This window comes from Berkeleyomyces rouxiae, assembly GCF_048999995.1.
Source record: "Berkeleyomyces rouxiae strain 22BRR77 chromosome Unknown BrBRR77_ptg000005l, whole genome shotgun sequence".
NCBI classification, from domain to species: domain Eukaryota; kingdom Fungi; phylum Ascomycota; class Sordariomycetes; order Microascales; family Ceratocystidaceae; genus Berkeleyomyces; species Berkeleyomyces rouxiae.
In genome coordinates this window covers 1327335-1351013 of record NW_027396495.1, presented here as the reverse complement: position 1 = coordinate 1351013, position 23679 = coordinate 1327335, and the positions used below count along the sequence as shown (strand labels likewise).

Sequence of the window (23679 nt, the reverse complement as noted above, 5' to 3'; positions counted from 1 at the left end):
TCACGCGTCCCGTCCGAAGGCTGTCTTGTATACATGTCTGGGCTTGATACGAACCAGATGGTAGGCCGCTCGGAGGTCCAGGCATTTAAATATCTTGTCTCTAGCCGCAAGGTGGAGGGGTTCGTTAATCCGCGGGAGGGGAGTCCACAGCTCTAAAGACGTCATGTGATAGAATGGAGCTTAATTCCATAGTAGATAGCACGGTTTGGGGGTACCTGATGAAACCCAGAACCTTTCGGGCCGTGACTCTGTAAATTTGAAGTTAGTCCTTGTTTGCAATACGTTTGAGCGCAGGCAATATTAGCGTGGCCCCCGATAGGGCAGTTGTTGGCTTAGAATCCACGTTGGGAGCTCCGTCATATATTTAACACAAGTATCGAAACGGATGGAATGGATGTAGGTATCCAGATGGCGATAAGCTCATTGTAGGGCCTTTGAGCCAAAGAACATGATCACTGTGTTCTTTCATGTAAGAGTTCTTGTAGTTTTGGAGAACAGACCGGTCACCAGTCATGTGGAAGGACGCGCCCGAATCAACGAACCCCAGGTCTGGATGGATAGGGTCACCTCCATCAAAGTTTGACATTGACATGGATGCACATAGCTCTGCCCAGGTCAAAATCAAATTCTTTCGAGCTTTTGTTGTCAGAAGACTTGTCCTGGGCGGCTTCAGGCTTCTTTCCTTTGTTTTTGGGGTGGTTGAAGCAGTCCTCATCGGAATGCTTTGCGTAGGGATGGCGTGGGCATTTGCACTCCTTGCCCTTCTTCTTTTTCTCCTTTTTCTTCTTATCCCCCTTTCCTGAAGTAGTACCAACGTTTCGCACGTCCCATGGTGTTGCCGCCGTTTAGTAAGGCAAGCAAGGACCCCTCGGTAGTTTCATTTTCAGCAAAGAGGTACTCCGAGACACCGTGGTCTGATGAGAGCTCAATGGGCTCATCACGCCAATCAGGGTGAAGCTGGTGGTCGTTGGACGTGCAGACGTGCATGAGACCGGTACGGGGAATTGAACGTTGTTCATTTTTGCGATGATGGGGGACGATAGAAGTGCAGAAAAGTAGAGGTGTAACGATTTTGAAGAATATAACGGCGTAACCTTAAAAAGACAGGGTTTCTTCCAGGAGAGTTTTCGTGTGTGGTGCCAACAAAATATTGGATGAATATCGCAGAGAAGAGTTGAGATACAGCGACGGAAGATTTGTCAAGATGGGAAAATTTCTTCAAGAGAAGGCCAGTGGAGGATAAAGTGCTACACAGAGGTAGTCACAATGTGTAGACTTGGTCCGAAGGATGCTTGAACGCTCGAGAATATCGGAAGCGTAGACGGTGATGTTCCTTGGAGACGCTGTTAGACTTTTGATAACACTGGTGGACAGAAGTGTAGCCGGAGATTTCTGTCAGGTTGTCGCAGATAAGTACCCGGGCTCATGACCTTTCAGTAAAGTGACTGTGGGAACTTACTGAGGTCCTTGACTGAAGAAGCTAGGTTACAGAACGTCAGACAATATTAATAGATAACAGAAGTGCATGCAAAGAAGTAGGTTCTCAGAGCAACTCAAAACGATGCGGAATTCTTTCTTCGCGAACGTCTAGAGCTTGTCCAAGCTCCCCATGGACAAGACCATCAGTGCTACTAGGTTTGGAGCGATATCAACTAGACTTTGCTTAGTGGCTGATGTCGGATCAACAACGCCCAAGACATTGTAGCTGGAGCTATTGAAGGTCTGACTATTGGCGAGCCGACTACTGGTGACTTGGCAGGTGATAATCCGGCCGTGTGTATCTTATTCGCGGCAGTTCAGTTTGTGTAAGCATCAAGCCAGCGACTTCACTTGACGAGACTGATGGCCAAAGCTCTTGGTAGGATGTAGTAGAATTTACTTGCACTGACCAAGGGAGAACAAGTGTACGGGCAAGCACTGCCTCGTGTAGCAGTTAGAAGAAATTTCACAAGAAGAAAGTCGGGCTGCACCTGCAATTGGTATCCTTAGCAACACCACCCGCATTATGCTCTTGGTTTTCGTCGCCTCTTCGTCAATATCCGTATTGGCTGCCAATAGCATGGTTATGCCTGCTTTCATGCATCGATAGTAGTCCATCCGAGTCGTCAATCACGGGTGTTGTAGATTTATCTTGGGCGGAGAGCTGGCCCTCATATGAAGGACAAAGCTGGCCCGAATGGTCGCTTTTTGGTACTCCAACCCACGCGAAGGGATATACCCACGCGAAGGGATATTCTCGTAAATCGGAGATGTTTACTCGAGGCCAAAGTTTGTGTTTCACAGCATTCGTCCAGCGCACCTCCCGTTCTCTAGCCTTTTCCGTCAGACATCGCGGTAGCATCTGTGGGTCTATTGTGGCTTCAAGACTTCTCTATCGTCACAGTCGTGTTGTAGCGCAAAGTTGGTGATTCATGAACACGATTGTGAGTCTTCATTCCCCGTACCGGCATGAATGAAGCCGTAGTCTTTTCCACATATCATAGGCGCACTTGTCAAATGATATTTCTAGGAATATAGCAACTCCAATATTGCCTACTATTGCGCCTAGGAGACGAACGGCTACGGCAAAGAGTTTGTCGCTTCAAGGGTCGCAGAGCCGTGGTACTTTGCGTCAAAGTTCACAGCGAATTCCCCTGTGGAACCTATTTTTCAGATTGACCAGAAGGAAAAGACGAGTTCTTGGCGCGTTGTCCTCAAGGTTTTTTTTGTTCAATGAGTTGGCGCGTCTGCTGTGGCATATTGAATGGGTGAACTGTGTTGACGATGCTAGTCCAATGTCTTGTCTCGTTTGGTTATGGGTCGTGATAACTGTCGAGCTTCTCTTCTTTCAATCTCAATTGTGTCCTCTGGCATTTGGTCAGTCAAGAGCGAAAGGATAATTACACTGTTGGCACACCGTTTCAAATGCAAGCCGATCATCAACGGCTAGCTAAGCGGCAGTTGTAGAATTGATGGTGGATCGAACATACTCAGATGAACAAAGATTCTGACAGCCCCGGCATTGGGATAAGGCCTCAGGAGGCCAAATGGTGTTGATAGCCTTTGTCAATCATTTTCAAAGTAATGTAGTCGATGAAAAACGATCGTGGGTTTGGGGTGTGCTGGAATCTCGACTGAGGGTGAGATCGCGGGCCATTCACGGCACCAGACTTGCTGAGTCATCGACATGCCTTGGCCCCACTTGGTAGCTTAGCTAGTTACATACCCCCTATTTCCCTGCTCGCTGTAACCTTTTACCACACATAACCCTTGATGGCTGTGGCTAACCCTAGCGACCTGGGCTGAGCTTTCTCATTATGAAATGCTCCCATGCCACGAGCTTCTAGAACTTGGAGCTTGTCCCAAGTCCAATCGAACTACTCGATTTCCTACTATCTACAAACAACCTCTCTTCACCGTTCTTTTTTATGAAAAACGTCCGGGCGCCTCTGTCTCGGATAGCCGAAAGATCGAACTCGACCATATTTTTGTGACGCAATGGCGTCAACTGGAAAATCGGGATGGGGGTCATTCTTACAGCAGGCTGTTGCTGGCGTGGAGGCTCGTCTGGATACCATCTTGGCTGATGAAGAGGGTTTCGCTCCGTCAACACAAAATCCCCCGGCCTCGAAACAACAGTCTCCCCCATTGCCCTCAGCGGCTACAGCAAAGCCGGCTCCACGTATGTACCCATCGTTCTCCTTCAAGTACACTGTCCTCACACAACTCAAACCCAGAACCGTCTCAGTCCACGCCAGCCAACAAACAAACCAACAAGCTTCAACAGAGACTTGCCAAAGCTGTAGCAGCCAAATCATCTCCCCGAACGTCCATGTCTCTCGAGCCAAACGATAATGCTCAACCTCCCCAGTCAACCGAACAAGCACCCAATGAGCCACCTACCAACACCAATGATGCTACAAAGCCTGAAGCATCAACAGGCTCGGGAGCTTCATCACAGTTGGATGGCGAGTCTTCTTCTATACAGGACCCATCTTCAGATACGCATACACACCCAGATCCATCAGCACAGACAGAACAAGATTTGGAAAATGTAGCACGCCAAACCCCATGTTCTACCCCTGGGAATGAACACGCTACTCTTTCAGATGATGTGGCAGTGACTGCCAACGATGAGTCTTTTAAGCTTCAGGAGGCTACTGTCTCCTGGAACGAACATCAAAATGAGATCAACGACTACATTGAAAGAATTGATAAGATGGCCGCGAAAATAAAATTCTTGACTGAGAATGTCCTGCAGGACTCGGAAAAATCTGCCGGCAACATATCCCCAGAAGGCATTGAACGACGGCTAGCCGAGAAAGATAGACAGATTGCGCTCTTAATCAAAGAAGGCCAAGAACTCTCAATGACAGATCAAAAGAACCGAACAGCAATCAAGAAGTTTAGAACGAGAGTATCTGAGCAGGACAAGGCAACAGCAGTTTTGCAGATCGAGCTTCAAGCCGCAAAATCCCAAGTGGCTAGTCTCCAGCTTGCTACTAAGAGCAATAATGAGCTTGAAAAAGACATCCAAAAGACACGAATTACCATCAATCGTCTAGAGTCGGAGGTTCTCAAGCTGAAATTTGAACTGGAGACCAAAGAAACTACAGTAAAAACCCTCAGAGCAAAGATCCAATCCTTGGTGGATGCCCGCGAAGCAACTTCGAATGAACATAATACGAAGACATCAGAGGCAGACATGCGATTGCTTAAGGACTTGCAAGACACTGTTGCTTCCATGAAAATAGAAAAAGACTTGGCGAGTGGACGCGCAAACAAACAAATCGCCGACTTGAAGACTCAACTAGACGCAGCTTTGGACAAGAACCGAAAAGTCGAAGCCGAGCTCAAAAAGGAAGTCCACGCATTAGAAGCCAAACTCGAGGCTGCCAGGGTGTACGCGGAAGAGGTGTCTTCCATATCAACTGGAGACTCCAACGCCAAAATGTTGCGCCAAGTTGAGACACTCCAGACTCAGTATTCCATCGCAAATGAAAACTGGCAAGGAATTGAATCTAGTTTGCTTGCCCGTGTAGCCAATCTTGAGAAGGAGCGTGATGAGGCCACTCGACGTGAATCTGAGATGCGAAAGAAAGTCCGCGAGTCGGTAAGTGCACTCTCCCCGGTATTTGGAGGTGGCCTAGTTTTAGGATGCAGGACCATCCTCCCCAGCCAGTGTTTAGTTTGCGTTTGCTGACAATGCCAAACAACTAGACTGTGCGTTTGAAAAATCGGGAACAAGAGATTGCCGAACTAAAGTCTAATCCAGTTACCGTTGATGATCAACCTGACAATCTTGAGCTACTCTCAAAGCTCAAGGAAGAAAATCAAACCCTCCAACTACAGCTAAAGGACAAGGAGTCGGCCGTTTCCCAGCTTCAATTAGAGTTGGAGCAAAGACAAAAAGAGTGGCAGGCGTCGTTCGACCGAACCCCTACTGAGAGATGGCACCCTGTGGATGAAAATACCGGTATAGAAATGCACTCTACGCCCTCTCTGCGACCAGACTCGCCGCAGTCTTCTCTTCAAAGTCGCCAGTTCAGCCTTGATAGCTTATCAACGCCAAACACTAAGCTTCGAAAAGTATCTGTGGCTAATTCCCAGTCACTCGATCCCGAGCGCCCATCTTCCAGATGGGGGACGCCGCAATGGACCCTTCGTGCTCCCCCTTTGTCAACTGGCGCTCGCTCTAACTCGGCAGCTCTGTCACTGGCGGAGTCTTCTGCCGACCAGCCCTTGAGTCCGTCTATGGGCATTGGTGAAGGTTCTGATGTATTTAATTCCAACGAGCGGCCTACATCTCCTCACCATCTCACCAACGACATGGTGTCTGTATCAACAGTGGCTGCCGGCCCTTCCATCCAGCTTGTTGACCGCCTGAGTGCCACTGTCCGACGACTTGAAACTGAAAAGGTGGCTTCCAGAGAAGAAATGGTACGGATAGCGGGCCAGCGAGACGAGGCCCGGGCTGAAATATCGGCCCTCATGAAGGAAATACAAGATACTCGCACGGCTAACTCAAAGGTCCTGGAGTTGGAAGCTGAAGTGAAAGAGGTAAACGCGCGGTATCAAACGACTTTGGAAATGCTGGGCGAGAAGAGTGAATTGGTGGAAGAGTTGAGGGCCGACGTGCAAGACGTCAAGGCCATGTACCGCGAGCTAGTAGAGAGCACCGTGGGAAAATGATGGAGGCTTGGTAAACCCCATCGCCTAGAGGTAAAATTAAAATGCCTATTATATGAACTGTCTTTTCTCCCAACTATCAGTATTTGGTGACGTCTGTTTTAGTTATAGCTATTGCAACGTGATTCCTTCAGCTTCAGCAGTCTTGACGATGTATTTGCGGACCTTGAAAACATAGATACTGTTAGCTCTTTTTCATATTCACAAAATCCAAGTTGCATTTCCATTAGTTACCTCATTGTCGGGTGCAATATCCAGAGGCACGTTGCCGTCCTCGTCTTTCTTTGACGGGTCAGCACCAGCTTTTAGCAAAGCAATGGCAACATCACCGTGGCCTTCGGAAACAGCGTGATGAAGGGCGGTGCTTCCCGAAGTATCCGAGGCATCGAGCGGGCTGTTGCTTTTGAGTAGCAGCTCGACCATGGGAACAGAGCCGACTGCGGCGGCCCGGTGGATGGGGTACTGGCCGCGTTTGTCCCTGGCGCGAACCGAGGCCGCGGGCTTCAGGGCGAGCATGGTGCGGGCCAGGTCGACCTTTTTCTTGGATGCGATGAAGTGCATGATGGTCTGAAAGTGGGTTAGTGTCTAGGTGGTGATGCCGGTGGGAATTGGAAGAAAGGGGTGGACTGAGAACTGACCTGGTTTGAGTAGTCTGGAGTAGGGGACACTGACGTTAGTATCTTGGTAGAAAAGTAGAGCTTTCTGGATGGATACACATACTCTTCATGTTCACATCGGCTCCCTTTTGCACCAGCAGCGATACAATCTCATCAGAGTCAACGACATTTACAGCAATCATGAGAGGGGTCCAGCCACTCTCGTCCTTTATGCGCACGCGAATGGTTGGAATATTAGCCAGAATACCAACAGACAGGAGTAGACCAAATTTAACAGCACACACCTGCACATCCGGATCAAAGTTTGGCAGTTGAACCAAATGCTTGACGATCTCAAGATTATTCGAGGACGCGGCCCAATGGATGGGAAGACGGCCATCGTGGTCTTTTTTCAAAGCTAGCTTAGGGTTATCCTGAGGATTAAAAAACAAGAAAATGTCAGCCATCAATGAGAAAAGAGAAATAGACCCAGGGAATACAAGGAGCTTGGGGCTCTCACTTTCAAGAGGTTCTCAGCCAACATTACTACAGCATCTGTTAGTAGGCTGTGGATAATTGACCTGGACACAACACAGACTTGAACCAACCTCGGCCATCGCGAGCAGCTTCGTGTAGCGCAAACTCGTTTACTTCTGTCTCAGCCATGACTAACAGTATTTCTTTGTCTTCCAAAAAAGCGTGTCCAATACTTGAAATCGCGATGTCAAGTGAAGCTCTGCTTGTGACGTCAAGCCTTGCTGACTCACCCCGCCGAGCTTCTTTCTCCATTCGGCACAAGTGCCCCAAGCCCCGCTGTTGTGTAACCCTTGTGCCAGGACTGGGGTTACACGCTGTAAAATTAGGCCAGCTTACCCAAAATGCTTCGGCCAAAGGACGTTGCCCCAGCTCCAGCAGCACACATCAAGTCTGGGAACAAGATATCAAGTACTTTTTCAATTTTTACACCGTTGCAGCATTTTCTAGACTTGACAGACACTTAAGTCTTGCACTTGCCGATATCGCCCATAATGTCCATTTCCACGGAAGCTCTTCAAAAGGTATGACTGAGTAGGGGCACAAAATCAAAACTTGCACTCTCTCTCTCTCTTTGCCCACGACCTACGCTCTTTTCCTTGGCTGCAAACTAAACTATGTGTGCAATTCCAGCTCGTTTATGAGATCGAGAACCAGGCCATGATGGCCGAGCAGCAGATTGGCATCTCAAAATCACAAGTGGCCGGCAAGCAGCGCGAGATGCGCCTGTTGAATCTGACCATGAAGGAGGTTTCCAGCTTGCCCACCGAAGCCCCGCTGTACAAGGGCCTTGGAAAGATGTGAGTTGCTCCTCCCAACCCGCACCCAGACTGGCTGACCGCTGACGCATGCACCAGGTTCGTCTCTGTCCCGGCGCCCAAGTTGATGGACGAAATGGCATCACAGATGAAGGAGCTCGAGGGCGACGTGGACAAGCTGGGCAAGCGCTTGCAGTACCTGGAAACCACACAAAAGAACAGCCGCGACCACATTGAGCAGATGCTGCGCCGTGGAGCTGCTCCTTCATGAAACCGCAGAAGCGGCGGGGCGTGGAAATGCGCGGTCGGGCGGCGTCTGCTAGTCCAGAGGTGCCATTGTTGTTAGCGCCTAATGAAAAGAGAATACTGCTCGAATACACAGATGCATTGCTTGGAAGTCGTGATTGCGTTTTGGCACTTGTCGTTAGCTATTCCGGGGGTTATAACCCTAGGGAAATGTTACAGTTTTTGAAATCACATGATTCATGCGCAGGGTAAATAGAGTCCGTTCTCACGCACTCGATTGCGCACGCCAGAATTGATTCTTCCACGACCCAGATATCTCAATATCGCTCTGGCATGTATTCCGCAGGTGTTGTTTTGTTGCGACCAGTCGAGCGCAATGCTTCCTGAACCGACATTGAGCTTTACTTTGCAGAGTCTGCATGACGAAACGCCGCTTGACTGCCGAATCTACCACCCGCAGTCACTGTCGCCCACGCTCCATGCGCCGCCTTGGCGGCGGCACACGGCGATATTCGCTCATCCCTATGCGCCGCTGGGAGGCTCGTATGATGACCGCATCGTGGAGACAGTTGCCACTCTGCTGCTGCGCCAGGGCTACCTGGTCGGCACGTTCAATTTTCGGTGTGTAACTATCTCCAAGTCCATTGGCCTCTTGCTGGGCGGGCGCCCTGAGCGGTTCTAACTGACGTGGATAAAAGAGGCGCGGGCAGTTCGTATGGACGTACGTCGTGGACGACTAAACCCGAGTGTAGTGACTACATGTCTATGATTGGGTTTCTTGTGTATTATGCACACCATTTAGACCCTTTCCATAGCCGTGATGAGATGACAACACCCGCCAACTTGTCGTCTGACTCGGCCGTTGCTAACCGCCCACCTCCAGTCATGCTTCTCGGAGGGTACTCGTACGGATCGCTAATAACGCTGCAGCTTCCGCCCCTCCCGGAAATACTGAACCACTTTGTAGCTCCTGCGATGGGAACAGCGGCTGCGGAAATCCGCACCAGAGCAAAGCACTTGGCAATGAATCAAAACGCTATACTATCAAGCATGTACCAAGCGCGGCTATCTATGGCCCAGTCCAAGGCACCACGGCGCTCCTTGGGCATGAGGGTTGGCGGGGTTGAAACAATAGACCGCCGCAGCCATGAATCCCGTCGGTCTCTAAGTTTAGAGGCTGAAGAAAAACTCCGGAGAGGACTAACAGAAGTCAAGGCAAAGCTTGGGCATCGGAGATGGTCCCGGGATGCTTCACGGCGGGGGTCGTCAGTTGGAAAGGCTGAAGTCGATGCACCAATATCTATATCCGAGCCGGCGCCAAAGGTACCTCCGCTGGATGTTGTTTCCGACATTCAGGTGCCGAACATCGCCTTTATTCTGGTTTCTCCTCTGCAGGGCGCCGTCAGCAACCTCGCAACGTTTTCCTTGTTTCCAACCGGCCTGTTCCGCCGACGGTCTCCCTTTGCGTCACACCAGTCCGCTGCTGCGGCTAGCGAGGCTGCCGAGCGAAAGCTTTGGCAGCAGCCTACGCTGGCTATCTATGGCGACAAGGACGTGTTTGTGTCTGTCGCGAAGCTTCGCTCGTGGCATGCAAGACTCTCGTCGAAACCCAACTCACGGTTCCAAGGCAAGGAGATCCCTGGCGCTGGCCATTTTTGGACGGACGAGGAAACGCTTCAGGAGCTTCAAGTGCTAATTACAGGATTCATTGGATCTCTAATACAAAGCTAAACAAAAACATGTGCCAATGAAGGACAAGTCTAGGACTTGGAGTTGTGGTCTCAGATCCATGAGGCCCACGAGAAGAAAAGTGAATGCAACAAGACGTTCATCAGGAGACACTAAGTTGTGAAAGCACGCTTCATTTTATGGGTATCTGTCATTCAATGCATTTATTTGTCTAAAAGTCGCGATTTGTGGCTAAGGTAAGATGTACGTAGCTCCGGCTACTCTGCAGGGGAAGACGAGTACCTGATAGTTTTTCTTCTCCAGATGAGCTTTGCGGTCTAGTTCTCTGCCATATGTACATTTTTTCATCGCCCGGGCTCGAGATGGACGGCAAGGGAGGGGCAGCAGAAAGGAAATGGGATGATGCAAGCGGCACTTGTTCTGACTTCCACGTTATCCTCCGCGGTCCGGCATGCTTCGAGTGGCTGCGGACTTCATGAGAGGCAAAGACTCTGGCCTTGAGCGTATTGAGACACCGGCCAAGAGCAGCCTCAATGGAAACGCGTTCTCGGATACGGGCTATCTTTGGCCAAGTCGCTCGTTCTCCTGCCAAGCAGCTTCGCAGCATAAAGTCTATGGTGGGGTTTGTCAAGAGGCACGGCAAATCTTTGGGGTTGATTTCAGGCAGGATGTTGATGTCGCCTGAATACTTCTGGTTCAGGATGCTTTTGATCTTTGAGCAGTAGCTTGATGCCATTCCGACGTCGACCATGACCTGCAGACGATGAATGGCCTCCATGATGGCGACATTGCCAACGGCGTAATTCCAATCAGAGGAGCCATTAGTTGGATCGAACTTGGAGTTCTGCCTTTCTTGAGGACTAAGGTGATCATCCTTTGAAAGAAACGGGACTATGTGTGGGTTAACTTGCGAAACAATAAAATGGTTCACGTTGAACATCTCCGACAACCGCTCCATCGGAAGATCATTGTCGAGCGAGCCGTCAACCCATGTCTGCGAGCCGGGCTCCCACACTTGGATATTGCCATCCATTGGATTCTTGATCCAAAGCTTCCCGGGGTTGAAGACGAGCGGGACGGAACAAGACGCCGTGACGGCGGATCTAATGAGGACATTTGGCGCTGTCATGTAGTTCAAGAGACGCGGCATATCATGGGACGATGGAGTTGACACGCAGATGTTGAGGATACGCCGTGAGCGGTTGTAGGCTTCCCGAAAAGTGATGTCGCCAATCATGCCTCTCATGACGCGATCCAAGTTGCCCACGTCGTTCCAGCTTCCCTGGAAAAGGAGTCGCTGTAGGTGACCGATGAAGCCAATATTAGAGCCGGCTTTTTCAAATACATCCAGGTGACCATAGGCAAAGTCTTGCAGCATTTGCGGAATTTCGGCGTCGGTACGAGTGCAAAGGACGGCGCACACTATCGATCCGGCCGAGGCTCCTGATATAATGCGCGGCAGCAGATCGGCCTCGTGCAGTGCTTTCAAGACGCCAATGTGAAGCATGCCAAACGTCGCGCCTCCACTGAGCAGGAGAGCGCTCCGGCCAAAGCTTTGGCGAGATTGCTGTATCGTGCGAGTCAGGGATTGGAGCGTCATTCCAGGCGGCAGCTCCTTGGCTGCGGCTTCGGAGATTGCATCAATTGTCTGGACGGCCGAATCAACATACTGCTCGATCAGACCCTTTGTGCCGATGTAAGAGTGGCGATAGAGATTGGCGTTTCCCATTCCGCCAAGGTTGCGGGACAGGGCCGTTCGCACCAGATAGAGCATCAGCTTGAGATCGCCGCTCTTGCGTGCCTGGTCCAAACGTTGTATTTCGGCTTCGATACGGCGGGGGTTCCAATCATGGGCTTCTTCGGCGTTGGTCGAGGTTTGCCACGTGTCATTGCCCTCGAGGATATCAAGATCCTTAGCAGCAGCTTCCCACTCATCATGAGTGAGGACCTGTGGGCGATTGGTTAGTTGTGGTCTCTTGAGGCTCGTGGCGAGAACAAATGACCGACCTGTTTCATGCGGAGCTCAATCACGGCCTTTCGAGGATCGGTTACGCAAGTTGCGGATGCGCCACTGGCAACACCGGGAACAAGGGAGGCCACATTATCCCGAAGACCGGATAGGGCGTTGAATAGAAAGCGGACAAGACTTGTGTTGTCGGATGCCGTCGAAGGGGCGTTTTCAGGCGGTGGAGTGGCGACGGGCGAAGAGTGCTCGACGAGTGGCAACATGGACATTGACTTTAGCATGATGTCAACTATTCTCGTGAAACGTGTCCTATGCAGATCGAGCTGAGAGGCGAAGGGTCCAGCGGACAGTCGTTAGGCCATTATTGAGCAAGCGCGAGTAACTAGCCGGTGACAATGTGAGGCCGTTCCGGTTTTCACATGGGACACGACACGACACGAAGAGAGAGCGGCGAGCAGGGAAGTGGCAGTTAGTGGTGAATGTGGGAAGAGAAATAGAGCGCTTATAGGCCAAACCAACTAACTACAAGTATAAGTAAAGGAGCTGCTGGGCCATGTTGTGTGGGATGTAAGAAGCTAAGCTTGCTGGCCAGGGCGGGCGAGGGCGAGGGCGAGTCGTTGGAGATTTAAGCTAAACTCTAATGGCGATGTGAGGGATCATGTGGACGCTGATTGGCCAGACTGGCTGTGGTGACGTTTTGTATGTACCACATATAACTGGATGGCTATAGATACAGGGATTCGCGGACGGCCGGCTACGGCTACGCTGGCTGCAGGATCGGGTCACATGTCTTGTCGTGTCGTGTTTTGTTTCGTTTGACGAAACCCCCTGCGATGCCTGCGCCATATAATCAACTACAGACAGCCGTAAGCCGAAGCCGAAGCCCAGCACCTGATGCAATAGTCAGTTGTTAGCGGCATTAGTTGCTACATTCCTGCAGGCCATGGAGAAGGGTCGTCAGCATTGCGGTCTTTAAAAATAGATTTCACAAAACACGAGCTGTATTTTACTACCGACATGGCTCATCCCGCCAAGGCTCTCCTAACACAGCCCAAGACTGAGCCCATGACCGAGCCCGGGTTTCCGCCCTGCCAACGACGCGTCCACAAGGCAAAGGCACCAAGCACAAGCGGGCTGGCGATGATGGCTGTCATCGCCCGCACAAGGACACGGCCCTGATGCTCAGTCTTCCGGAGCACATCCGAGTATCGCTCATTGCCAAAGCTGATGCGCATGTAGCGTGTCTTCCAGCCAAGGGCGGGGAGATGAATCGAGACCTGTTCCTCCAGCCATTTGCGCAGCAGATATGTGCGTGACAGAACAGAAGCCCGCATCTCGACGTAATTTTGCAAGGCTAGGTCGTTTACGACGTGGGCATCCGGGACGCGCACTTGAGTGTATTCGTTCAGTGCCGCGGCACGATGGCTGGCCCGGAGCGCTGAAATGTCGCAGCTCTCATCAGGGCTGTTGTCTTCGGCCAGCTTGGCGTGCTTGTCGAGAATGGAAAACAAAATACGCACATCTTCCATGCCGCAGTTCAGGCCCTGGGCATAGAAGGGCACCATCGCGTGGGCGGCGTCTCCGATAATAACGGCCGATGAGCCAAAGTGGTACGGCTTGGCCTTGATGCTGACCAAGGGCAAATGCGGGTTCTTCTCAAAGGATTCCACCAGCTGGCTGGGGCCAATGAGCCCGGTCACGCCGGGGAAGTGGCGATCGAAAAACTCGGGAAGCGTTGCGGGCTGGGCCTCAAGCTTGGCAAACTCGGCGCCCGGGAGGAACAAGGTGCAGACAAACGAGCCGTCCTACGGGGAATTAGCATATATCATGGATGCTTGAAAGCCTTCTTCATCAAATGATACTCACTTCAGACGGAATGGCAATAAACATAAAGTCCTTGCCGGGCCAGATGTGCAGGTGTCCCGGCGAAATCGCAAACTTGGGCTTGCTATCGCCTCCGGCTTCTGGCTCCAGCGGGTCGATTCGGAACTCGCACCACATGGTATCGACGTACTCCTGCTGGAAGTTCATTCGAGTAAACTTCATGAGATGGTACCGCGTCGCCGAGTGTGCGCCGTCTGCTCCAATCAGAAAGTCAAAGTCGACATGGACTTCCCGGCGATCTCCCTTTTCAGCAGACGGGTCCTTGACCTCAAACCAGGCCTCCCTCTTCCGAAAGTCCACGCCCGTGAGCTTGTGGTTGAAGAAGATTTTGACGTTTGGTTGTTTCTCAAGTTCGTCCAGGAGGGCCTTGTTCAGAATGGTGCGGTCCATGGAGAAGATGGTCTGTTTTTCAGGCACAAAGGTTAGTTGGTGAGTCGGATGCGGAGGAGAAGACAACCTACACGGCCGAATGGATCGTAGTCCTGGCTCTCCTCGTACAACTGCCCATCGGGCTTTTGGCCGTGGATCATGCGACCTCTCATCGGCAGAGCGGTGGCCAAGACATCGACTAACAGTCCAGGGAAGCCAGAGTTGCGCATAGCATTGATTCCGCGCTCAGAAATTGCCAGGTTGATGGAGCGCGTGAAGTTTAGCAACACCGTGTCTGGGTCACGAAGGTCTGAGGTTGTCGGTCTGGATGTTAGTAGCCGGAACCTTTACGCATATACAATGGCGATCCATAGTGAGGCTGTGTGTAACATACCGGGCCGCAGCTCATAAACCTCAACCTCGTGCCCGCGGCGAGCAGCATATAACGCAGCCAAAGATCCAACCGGACCGGCGCCGACGATGACAGTCTTTTGTGTTGCGGCCATGTTTGGCAATGTCTACGATGTGGTGTCAGGCTGGAGTTGGGCCCAGGCCAGAGTGGAAACGCAGGATATGTTTATATAGTTCTTCAATATGGCATGACCCATCATACGACTACGCGGCGGTTATCAGCGGCGATGACAAATTTTGGGTGGCCGGCTGGCTCGTGGCGGCGTTATGAGTGTATTTATTATGCAACTAAACGATGTAGAGTGTAACCAATTGCGTCACAGATGTGCCTATAAGCATATTGCCTCCTCCACCAGAGAACTTGAGCTCTGGATTAGGGTTAGGGTTAGGGTGTCCAAGCTGCTGCCCCACTCAATGTGTATCATATCGTACCAAAAAAAAAAACAGAATTGTAGAGCCAAAGCAGGAAAAAAAAGTCACACATCACCTTATCAGCAAGTCCAGCTTGGAGTATTTATTCTCAAGCTACAGCAGCTGATAGTAGAACCTGCCACACTAACTCCCTGTTAACTGTGACCCCGCATAGATCGTCTCTTATCCTACTCCTTTGTCTCCACCGCCGAAACCCTCCAAGATGACGGATACCTCACGCAAGTGCTCCGGGACCGACTGCACGGCGGATGCGGGCACGCTGCAGTGCCCGACCTGCATCAAGCTCGGGATCAAAGACACCTTCTTTTGCTCTCAGGAATGCTTCAAGAAGAGCTGGGTTAGTCCGTAGACAGGCAGGCAGGCCTTGGCCTCGCCAGTCCAGTGGTCTCCCAATCCAGTCTGCTAACACCGACCGTCTCTCAGTCTTCCCACAAGCAAGTCCACAAGGCGCAAACGAGCCTCCTGGAAAAGTTCATGTCGCCGTCGTTGGTGTCCGAGCCCAATGCTGCCGACGGCACCTTCAACCCCTTCCCGACTTTCCCGTTCGCCGGCCCGCTGCGCCCGCTATACCCGCTGTCGCCGCATAGAAAGATTCCCAAGAGCATTCCGCACCCCGACTGGTCGCAAGACGGAATTCCCAAGTACAACCGGTCATTGCTCCGGCCCAACAGGATCGAGATTCTCGACAAAAAGGGCCAGGATGCCATGCGCAAGGTGTGCCGGCTTGCCCGCGAAGTCCTAGATATTGCCGCGGCCGCGGCCGTGCCCGGCGTCACTACCGACTACATTGACGAGATTGTCCACAAAGCCTGCATTGAGCGCAACGTAAGTTGATGGTGACGCCTGCTTGCTTGGATCTGGCGCATCTCTGGGTCTTTGTTGCTAACAGTATCCCGCTAGTCATACCCTTCCCCTCTCAACTACAACCACTTTCCCAAGTCTGTGTGCACTTCGGTCAACGAAGTCATCTGCCATGGCATCCCCGACCAGCGTGTGCTGCAGGATGGCGACATCCTAAACATTGACGTCACGCTGTACCACGAGGGCTACCACGGCGACCTGAACGAGACATACTACATTGGCGACAAGGCCAAGGCTGACCCCGGATCCGTCCGTGTGACCGAATGTGCGAGAGAATGCCTTGATCTTGCCATCCAGAGCGTCAAGCCGGGTGTTTTGTTCCGGGAGTTTGGTAACATTATCGAGCAGCATGCAAAGACTCGCGACTGCAGCGTCATTCGCACATACTGCGGCCACGGCATCAACAAGCTGTTCCACTGCCCTCCCAACATCCCCCACTACGCCAGAAACAAGACAATTGGCGAGGCCAAGCCCGGAATGACCTTTACCATCGAGCCCATGGTGGCCCTCGGAAAGTACCGCGACATCACATGGCCAGACAACTGGACAAGCACCACGATAGACGGCAAGCGCACTGCGCAGTTTGGTAGGTCATGTCATGATATGTGGTTGAATACACACACGTCTTGTCGCCCAGCAAGTGGATAGCTAACATGGAAACCCAACAGAACACACTCTCCTGGTTACCGAAGACGGCGTCGAGGTTTTGACGGCCCGGCTACCCAACTCACCCGGCGGCGCTGTGCCGATGCCGAAGAAATAAGGGCATACACAAAGAGACACCAAAAGATTCCGAGAGCGCGAGTGGGGAAGAGAACCAGCCGGGCAAAGAAGTCTGCAGGAGGGAGAGGAGGAGATTAATGGGCAACGTGCATTAGGAAAAAGAGCACGTGCTCAAGAAAAGTATTGCGGCAATGGAGCAACGAGGAAGAGGCAAAGTTAGAGGGCAAGCAGGTTATGATTGTGTTGTGTAGTTGAATAGAAATAGCAAATGATTCAAGTTCAAGGCGTTGGAAGCTGGAAGCTGGAAGCCGGAAGCCGGAAGCAGCGCAACAAACAAAAACGGGCTTCCTCTCTGGGAATGAAAAAAAGAAAAAAAAAAACAGAGAGAAACCCACTCTTCTGCTTACCACTGCTTCCTGTACCTTGGTACATTACTTTTCTCCATGTTTGGTACTTAGTTACTTGCACCGACCGCTAAGCCGCCACGTAGAGCGTTCTCTCTCTGACTAACCAAACCCAACCCACCTCCACCAATATTCAGATCCAGATCCACCATCACCGTCGCCATCGCCATTTCCCTCCCACACTTGCTCCAGTCCAAGTTTCCCAGACCAAGCCGGCTTTCCCTTCTTCGACTGCTTCCTTTTTCCCGCGCCGCCGATCGCCACGTTGCTTTGCGCTCTCCCCGCTCTCGCTCCCGCCCTCTCGCATCTCGAACCGCCACCATGTCCGGAGAAGCCTGGCTCTACCTCCTGGCAGTCTTGATCAATGCCGTCAACCTTTTCCTGCAGGTTTTCTTCACCATCATGTACAGCGACTTGGAATGGTACGGAGCCTCCCCCGTTTGCGGGCCGCCTACACCCTCCCAACCTCATCCCCCTCCCGGCCGCCTCCGCGTCCACGCCCGGGACCGCCCCCCTCCCTGGGTTTTGCCGGCGCCGACTATCTGCCCAGCCACAGACACCAATCTCCCAGCCATAGCTACAAATCTCCTAGTGCGCACCTTGCTAACATTTTGTCACCAGCGACTACATCAACCCCATCGATCTCTGCAACCGCCTGAACACCTACATCGTCCCCGAAGCTGCCGTCCATGGTTTCCTGACCTTCATGTTCCTGATCAACGGCTACTGGCTGCCGCTGATTCTGAACCTGCCGCTGCTTGCCTGGAACATCAAGAAGTGAGTGGCCTCGTCCCTTGATGCCCACGATGCTGTAGCATAGCGTAGCTCCAGTACTAACATTTGGCTTCAGGATCTTCGACAACGTCCATCTTTTGGATGCCACTGAAATCTTCCGCAAGTTGAATGTGCACAAAAAGGTATACGCACCTCCGATACACACGCTTCTGCCCAGGCCCAAGCGCTAACCTGCCGTATTGCTTGCACAGGAATCCTTCTCGAAGCTCGCTTTCCACTTGGTCATGTTCTTCTTCTACCTGTACAGCATGATTGTTGCTCTAATCAAGGACGAGACGAGCTAGATATCTAGAGCCCACGCCCAACTCTGGTCCGCCTGCTCAGCCATTGATTGCACTGGGTGGCTGTGCCTGGCAACAGTCCAGTCTTATTTCCCCGTCTGTAATCAACAGAAGCTCTTTGATACCCTCGCCGCCATGGCCAATCGATACACCTGTGCCTCACGGCCGTATCCACAGGCCTCATAATTCTAAAAGTAAATCACAAAAGTTTCTTTCCGTGCCGTCTGCATTGCTAGGGCGCCGTCCACTCTCGACAGCATTTCGAATGCTGCTATGTAGGATATGGGATTTCGTCATGGGAATTGTATGTACACTCAAAAATGAAAATGGCTTTAATTCCTGCCTCCCAAGCTGTGTGCCGTTTCGTGTCGAATGCCACTGAAACCATACACATGCCATGTCTTTGTATTCCCGCCCAATTCTTGTCTCATTCACTAGAGCCTGTGCTTATAGCTCTGTAGTGCAGTCCACTAGTCGTTATCTTGTCATATATTGTGGAGATAATGGTAATGTGGGGCACAAGGCTGAACTCTCTGAGTTACAAGGCTAGCAATTTATTTTCCACCAAGCACGTTGCGTCCGTTCCGCCTTCAACCTTAGATTTGACCTTGCGCCATCGACGATTTTGATTTACTGGCTTCATATTCCACCAAGAAAACACATCATATCCAGCGGCGGCAGTCTGATTTACAAGCATAATACCGTCTCATTCGATCTCGACAACTGATTCACAAAATGGCCGACCTCAACAAATACCCTGCCAACATGGCGCCCAAGGACGCCCTGATCGTGAGAGAACAAGCGCCCGCCAGCCATGTGATGGACATTTACAGCGGCGAGGAGGTTACACGGTCTTCGCTCGGCCCGGCGAACCCATTTACACAAGACAGCGCAAAGAAGCGCAAAAACAACGTGCTGACTGGCTTCGCCGAAGAGACCATTGTTAGCGAACACACATTCCGAGCAAAGCACCAGGCCGTTGAGCGACGCGGCGGTCCCGAGAGAGCTTACAAGACGGCGACTCAGGTCAAAAAGGACGCCCACAGTTTGCGGGCAACGCGCGAGGGAAAAGGCGACGCAACCATTGTCGAGGGCGCTGGCGCATACGTTGGTCCGTGGGCGAAATACAAGCCCCAGTACCAAACTGTCGCTGAGGGCGAGGCGCTGGCTAGCGACGAGGAATACGAAGAGGTTGAGGTCACAGACGACGAAGACGTCGTTGCCAGTGGAACCGTGGTGTCGGCGCCTTCGGCTGCGCTGGACCGGAGAAAGGAAGTCGAAAGCCTGGGCGCAGAGACAACTGCCTTTCATGGGTCGGAAGAGTTCGATTACCAAGGGCGCACATACAGTAAGCCATTCTCGAAGCCATCTTCTGTGTACTGGATACCGCTAACTTCTATGTTTCCCCCACAGTGCATATACCTCAGGACCTCAATGTTGATCTACGCAAGGAGCCTGGAAGCATCACCAACTTTGTTCCGAAAAAACAAATACATGCCTGGAAAGAAAGCACACAAGCCATCACATCGCTTCGTCTCTTCCCGAAATCGTCTCACCTGCTGCTCTCGTCCAGCGCCGACGCCACCATCCGAATCTACGATGTCTATCACTCTCGCGAGCTCCTGCGGACGTACAATGGCCACAGCAAAGCGCTGTCTGACACGCATTTCAACCATGATGGTACAAGGTTTATCAGCGCTTCGTGGGATCGCACCATGAAACTCTGGGACACGGAAACTGGCAAATGCATCGGCAAATTCTCCAACGGCAAAACAGCACATGTTGTCAGGTGGAATAACCTCTCGCCCGACCACCACAACGAATTCATTGCCGGCATGTCCAATAACACCATCCTACAGTACGACACGCGCGCCGGAAACAAAATCGTGCAAGACTACGATCACCACTTGTCTGATATCACTACGCTGGAGTTCCTGGACGAAGGCCGCCGGTTCATGAGCTCGTCAAACGACAAGACGGTCCGCGCATGGGACTATGGCATTCCCGTGCCCACCAAAATCATTGCCGAGATTGACATGTTTGCATACACCCGCAGCTGTCTCCACCCCAGCGGAAAGCATGTCCTCTACCAGAGCGGAGACAACACCATCCTGGCCTATTCGACCGGAGACAAGATCCGCCAGAACCGCAAGAAGCTGTGGAAGGGCCATCACACGGCCGGCACGGCCATCGACGTCACCGTCAGCCCAGACGGCCAGTTTGTCACCAGCGGTGATTCAGCTGGGTTCCTGGTCTTTTGGGACTTTAAAAAGGGCACCATGCTGCACAAGATCCAGGCTAGCAAGTCGGCCCTGACCTGCATGGCATGGTCAGAACAGGAGACTTCAAAGGTGTTCACAGCAGGCCAGGATGGCCAGGTTCGTCTCTGGGATTAGTAGGAACACGGGGGCTTGTCGACGAGTGTCAATGGTTAACTATTTAATAGAAGGACACACTGGTGTCCATGGACGGTAAGTATGTTCCGGAATGTCGCCAGTTCAAAGACACGTGAAAATGAATGCAGAATTTCGATATCCAAAATAAAGAGAGCAATGATTAATTCTTTAGTATATTTAACCTCTGTATGTGGAAATGATCAGTGAGTTTTCAAGTCAAGTTGATGCATAGACTGAGGAAAGCTTGGATGTCGTCAAAAGCCAGACCCTAGGATGGCAAATCCTAGGGTCGATCATCCCATGTAAGTATTACGGCCTAACGAATTTCTTTTTTTCATGCAAAAGCAAAGCACAACAGCTCATGAGTACTCACCTATGTGCAAGCTGCCGCGTATTACTAGGGATAACCAATCGGCATTGCAAAAGAAAAATTAAAAAAAAGGAATCAAAGTAGTTAAACGAAACAAAGAATAGAGTGAACTTGAAGAAAAGAAAACAGCAATGTTACACAAGGAAAAAGACAAAATCAACTAACTACATCAAGGTAGCAACGGCTTGCCTTGCCACTTATTACGAACTCTACTCCTATAAGCTGGGATAACTATGCCAGGTATTTTCTCGATGCAAGCGAACTTGGTGAGTCAGGAATATGGAATCAAAAAAGAAAAGAAAAAAAAAGGAGGGAAATGGCCAATGAATGCATACAAAAGAAAGAAAAAAGAAGGCGCACGGCGCAGACAGAATACAAAAAAGAACAAAAATGAAAAAAAAGAAAACAAAGAGAAAGAGCCGCTGTGCTGACCGGAGCTGGCTCCGAGGTGGCACACGCATATGGTTATGTGCTTCTAATGAGGAAACAGAAAAAAAAGCGAAAAAATAACAAACACCTAGAAACACGCTAGGTCAAAGAACCCCCTTTGACCAAGGATCGGCAACTGGCGAGGCGCCAATCATTGCCTGCTGAGCGTCCCTTTGGGCGGGGCAGGGCATGCTTGGTGGCATTCTGGGCACGAGGCCTCGGATGCTGTCTGGCATATCCGGCGGCAGCTGCAGATCCACAGCTTCTGGTTGGCCTTGGTGGTCAGGTGAAGGCCGGGCCTGTGCAGGCCTTGGTGCGTCCCGCAGTCGATGCAATAGCGGCGAAGAGTGTCGGTACCGGACTCGTGGGCAGTGCTTGGTGATGGGGTAGACACGGATTCTTTGGTGGGCGCGAGGTCGGGAGACTGGGATGTGGGGTCCGCGTCGAGCCGTCGATCACGGATCTCGGTGTGTTCTGAGCCGTCTTCACTGGGACTGTCAATCTCCTCCTCGTTGTCCTCGTCCAAGTCAAGCTCTGTCTCTTCGAAATGCTCGGGCCCCCGCACGCGGAAGCAGGAATAGCAGGCAAAGTTGCCAGGATGCTCTTCGTCGTCGGTGAACTTGGGCCAGTGGCGCGGAAAGTAGTTTTCGGCGGCCATGACAAAGGCGAACTTGTCTGCGGCGGGCGCCACCTGGGGGTCGACTATGCGATTGAGAGACGTATTGACCTGCGACAAGGAAATAAGAGACTTGTAGTCGAGCAGGGAAAAGATCATGTCGTTGAGTTCGCGCGGCAGCTTGTCGAATGCGACGGGCGCGCGGGCTAGAGCCATGGGCGACGCGGCGTGTGTCAGCGGCGCAAGAGCGGCTTCGATGTCGGCAAAGGATCGCGGGATGGTGGACAAGGACGTCGAGGTGGCGCTGGTGGAGGCAAAGTTGAGGGAGCTGCGGCGCGAGACGGTTGGCGTCGGCAGACGGGCCGAGACGACGCGGCGCCGCTTGGGAGAGGACACGGGCGAGTCGTCGCCATCGCGGCTGTCGGGGCGGCGGCGCTTGGGGGACAGAGGCGTCGGGACGCGCGCGCCGGCTAGTGAGAGAGATGCGGGGCTGGTTTTGGGGCTCAGGATGGTGGGCGACGCGGGAGACTGTGAAGATGGCCCGGTGGTGGCGAGGGTTGAGGCGAGTTCGGGTGGGCTTCCAGATGCGATGGCCGAGGAGGGACTGTCCGAGTACGGCAGCGTCTTGGGCGGGGCTCGGTCGGGTTCATTGGAGCACTCGGAGTAGGAGAGGATATCGGAGAGATACGCCTTGGTGGTGGCCATGGCGGGCAAGGCGGGGGGAGAGGCAGAGGGCGATGTAGATGCTGCGGGCGGGGTTGTCCAGTGAGTGAGTAATGGTGCCAGGGTCGTGGGCTGGGAGCTGGCGAGAGAGATATTAGGCGATATTAGGAAAGGCCAGAAGACAAAAGAAATATGTAGTGTAGTTTGGGTAGACAGGACGCGAGGTGAAACGAAGGCAGGCGACCAGAATGCAAGATGGCGAGGCAAGGCGAGATGGTGGTGATGATAGTATGAGCGGCAAGAAGATGCGGAATCGGAGATGGCGAAAATGGCAGACGAAAAGAAAAAGACAATGGATGGAGTATCAGGCGAAGCAGCAGATTCCGAGATAAGGAGCGACGAGAAATAGAAAATGAGTGAAGTGAAGCGAAAAGAAAACGGTGGTGATGACCAACAAGAAGGAGAGATGGATGATATGAGAGAGAGAAGTTAAAAAAAGAAATAAAAAAGAAAAAATAAAGTGGAAATGGTAGAGAAGAACGAGGGTCGGGGAAAGGAAGAAGAAGAAGAAAAAGAAACAAAAAAAAGCAAAATAGAAATGTTGCGCAGGCACTGTCGAGATGGGATGCCGCTTGTAGTTATGCAAAATCGAGAGAGAAATCGAAGCACAAAAAGAGAATGAAGAATGGACAAAAAAAAGGAAATAATATCCAAGAGGAAACAGAAACAGATCCAGGCCAAAAACAGGCAAAGGATGCCGCAGAGCTGCACGAAAGAGGAGAACACGAAGGGAGGGGGCACTTTGGGGCTCTAGGGCACTGCGGCGCCTGAACTACAGCGCACCCGAGCCAGCTTCAGGGCAGCGTTCACGGCCCCAGGCGCTGTAGCGTCCCTGTGAGCGCACGCTCGGAGGGGCCTACGTGCAAAAAAGGGAGCTCGCAACTAGCGATCCCAAGGGAGCCCGAATGCGTCGTGTGAGGGCTGAAAATATGCACCACTGACACTCCTGTGTCTAAGACGGCCGGCCACAGAAGACGCAAGAGAAGCACGGGCGGGGGAGGGACGAGGGGCCGCGGGCATTCCAGGAG

The 23679-nt window shown here is 51.9% G+C and overlaps 10 protein-coding genes across 10 annotated transcripts; 6 read left to right on the top strand and 4 right to left on the bottom strand.

Moving 5' to 3' along the window:
- Window positions 1-3477: 3477 nt before the first annotated feature.
- BROUX77_005503 (uncharacterized protein) lies at window positions 3478-6171 on the top strand (the record flags this gene model as incomplete). Its single annotated transcript, XM_073750384.1, has 3 exons — window positions 3478-3661; window positions 3717-5092; window positions 5200-6171. 3 exons carry the CDS (start codon window positions 3478-3480, stop codon window positions 6169-6171), a joined length of 2532 nt encoding a protein of 843 aa, XP_073604389.1.
- Window positions 6172-6279: 108 nt separating this feature from the next.
- On the bottom strand, window positions 6280-7430 carry BROUX77_005502 (uncharacterized protein; the record flags this gene model as incomplete). Its single annotated transcript, XM_073750383.1, has 7 exons — window positions 6280-6333; window positions 6403-6735; window positions 6807-6820; window positions 6889-6991; window positions 7070-7198; window positions 7285-7310; window positions 7373-7430. The coding sequence occupies 7 exons, from the start codon at window positions 7428-7430 to the stop codon at window positions 6280-6282; spliced, it is 717 nt and encodes a 238-aa protein (XP_073604388.1).
- Window positions 7431-7792: 362 nt separating this feature from the next.
- BROUX77_005501 (uncharacterized protein) lies at window positions 7793-8327 on the top strand (the record flags this gene model as incomplete). The annotated part of the gene is made up of 3 exons (XM_073750382.1): window positions 7793-7822; window positions 7932-8098; window positions 8156-8327. 3 exons carry the CDS (start codon window positions 7793-7795, stop codon window positions 8325-8327), a joined length of 369 nt encoding a protein of 122 aa, XP_073604387.1.
- Window positions 8328-8678: 351 nt separating this feature from the next.
- On the top strand, window positions 8679-10033 carry BROUX77_005500 (uncharacterized protein; the record flags this gene model as incomplete). Its single annotated transcript, XM_073750381.1, has 3 exons — window positions 8679-8923; window positions 9001-9023; window positions 9186-10033. The coding sequence occupies 3 exons, from the start codon at window positions 8679-8681 to the stop codon at window positions 10031-10033; spliced, it is 1116 nt and encodes a 371-aa protein (XP_073604386.1).
- A 169-nt stretch (window positions 10034-10202) lies between these two features.
- On the bottom strand, window positions 10203-12238 carry BROUX77_005499 (uncharacterized protein; the record flags this gene model as incomplete). The annotated part of the gene is made up of 2 exons (XM_073750380.1): window positions 10203-11939; window positions 11999-12238. 2 exons carry the CDS (start codon window positions 12236-12238, stop codon window positions 10203-10205), a joined length of 1977 nt encoding a protein of 658 aa, XP_073604385.1.
- A 741-nt stretch (window positions 12239-12979) lies between these two features.
- BROUX77_005498 (uncharacterized protein) lies at window positions 12980-14716 on the bottom strand (the record flags this gene model as incomplete). Its single annotated transcript, XM_073750379.1, has 4 exons — window positions 12980-13762; window positions 13824-14243; window positions 14303-14520; window positions 14605-14716. 4 exons carry the CDS (start codon window positions 14714-14716, stop codon window positions 12980-12982), a joined length of 1533 nt encoding a protein of 510 aa, XP_073604384.1.
- Window positions 14717-15255: 539 nt separating this feature from the next.
- On the top strand, window positions 15256-16677 carry BROUX77_005497 (uncharacterized protein; the record flags this gene model as incomplete). The annotated part of the gene is made up of 4 exons (XM_073750378.1): window positions 15256-15390; window positions 15477-15878; window positions 15954-16500; window positions 16583-16677. The coding sequence occupies 4 exons, from the start codon at window positions 15256-15258 to the stop codon at window positions 16675-16677; spliced, it is 1179 nt and encodes a 392-aa protein (XP_073604383.1).
- Window positions 16678-17362: 685 nt separating this feature from the next.
- BROUX77_005496 (uncharacterized protein) lies at window positions 17363-18120 on the top strand (the record flags this gene model as incomplete). Its single annotated transcript, XM_073750375.1, has 4 exons — window positions 17363-17463; window positions 17663-17818; window positions 17892-17958; window positions 18028-18120. 4 exons carry the CDS (start codon window positions 17363-17365, stop codon window positions 18118-18120), a joined length of 417 nt encoding a protein of 138 aa, XP_073604382.1.
- A 732-nt stretch (window positions 18121-18852) lies between these two features.
- Window positions 18853-20513, top strand: BROUX77_005495 (uncharacterized protein; the record flags this gene model as incomplete). The annotated part of the gene is made up of 2 exons (XM_073750374.1): window positions 18853-19465; window positions 19531-20513. The coding sequence occupies 2 exons, from the start codon at window positions 18853-18855 to the stop codon at window positions 20511-20513; spliced, it is 1596 nt and encodes a 531-aa protein (XP_073604381.1).
- Window positions 20514-21463: 950 nt separating this feature from the next.
- Window positions 21464-22633, bottom strand: BROUX77_005494 (uncharacterized protein; the record flags this gene model as incomplete). The annotated part of the gene is made up of 1 exon (XM_073750373.1): window positions 21464-22633. One exon carries the CDS (start codon window positions 22631-22633, stop codon window positions 21464-21466), a length of 1170 nt encoding a protein of 389 aa, XP_073604380.1.
- Window positions 22634-23679: the final 1046 nt, after the last annotated feature.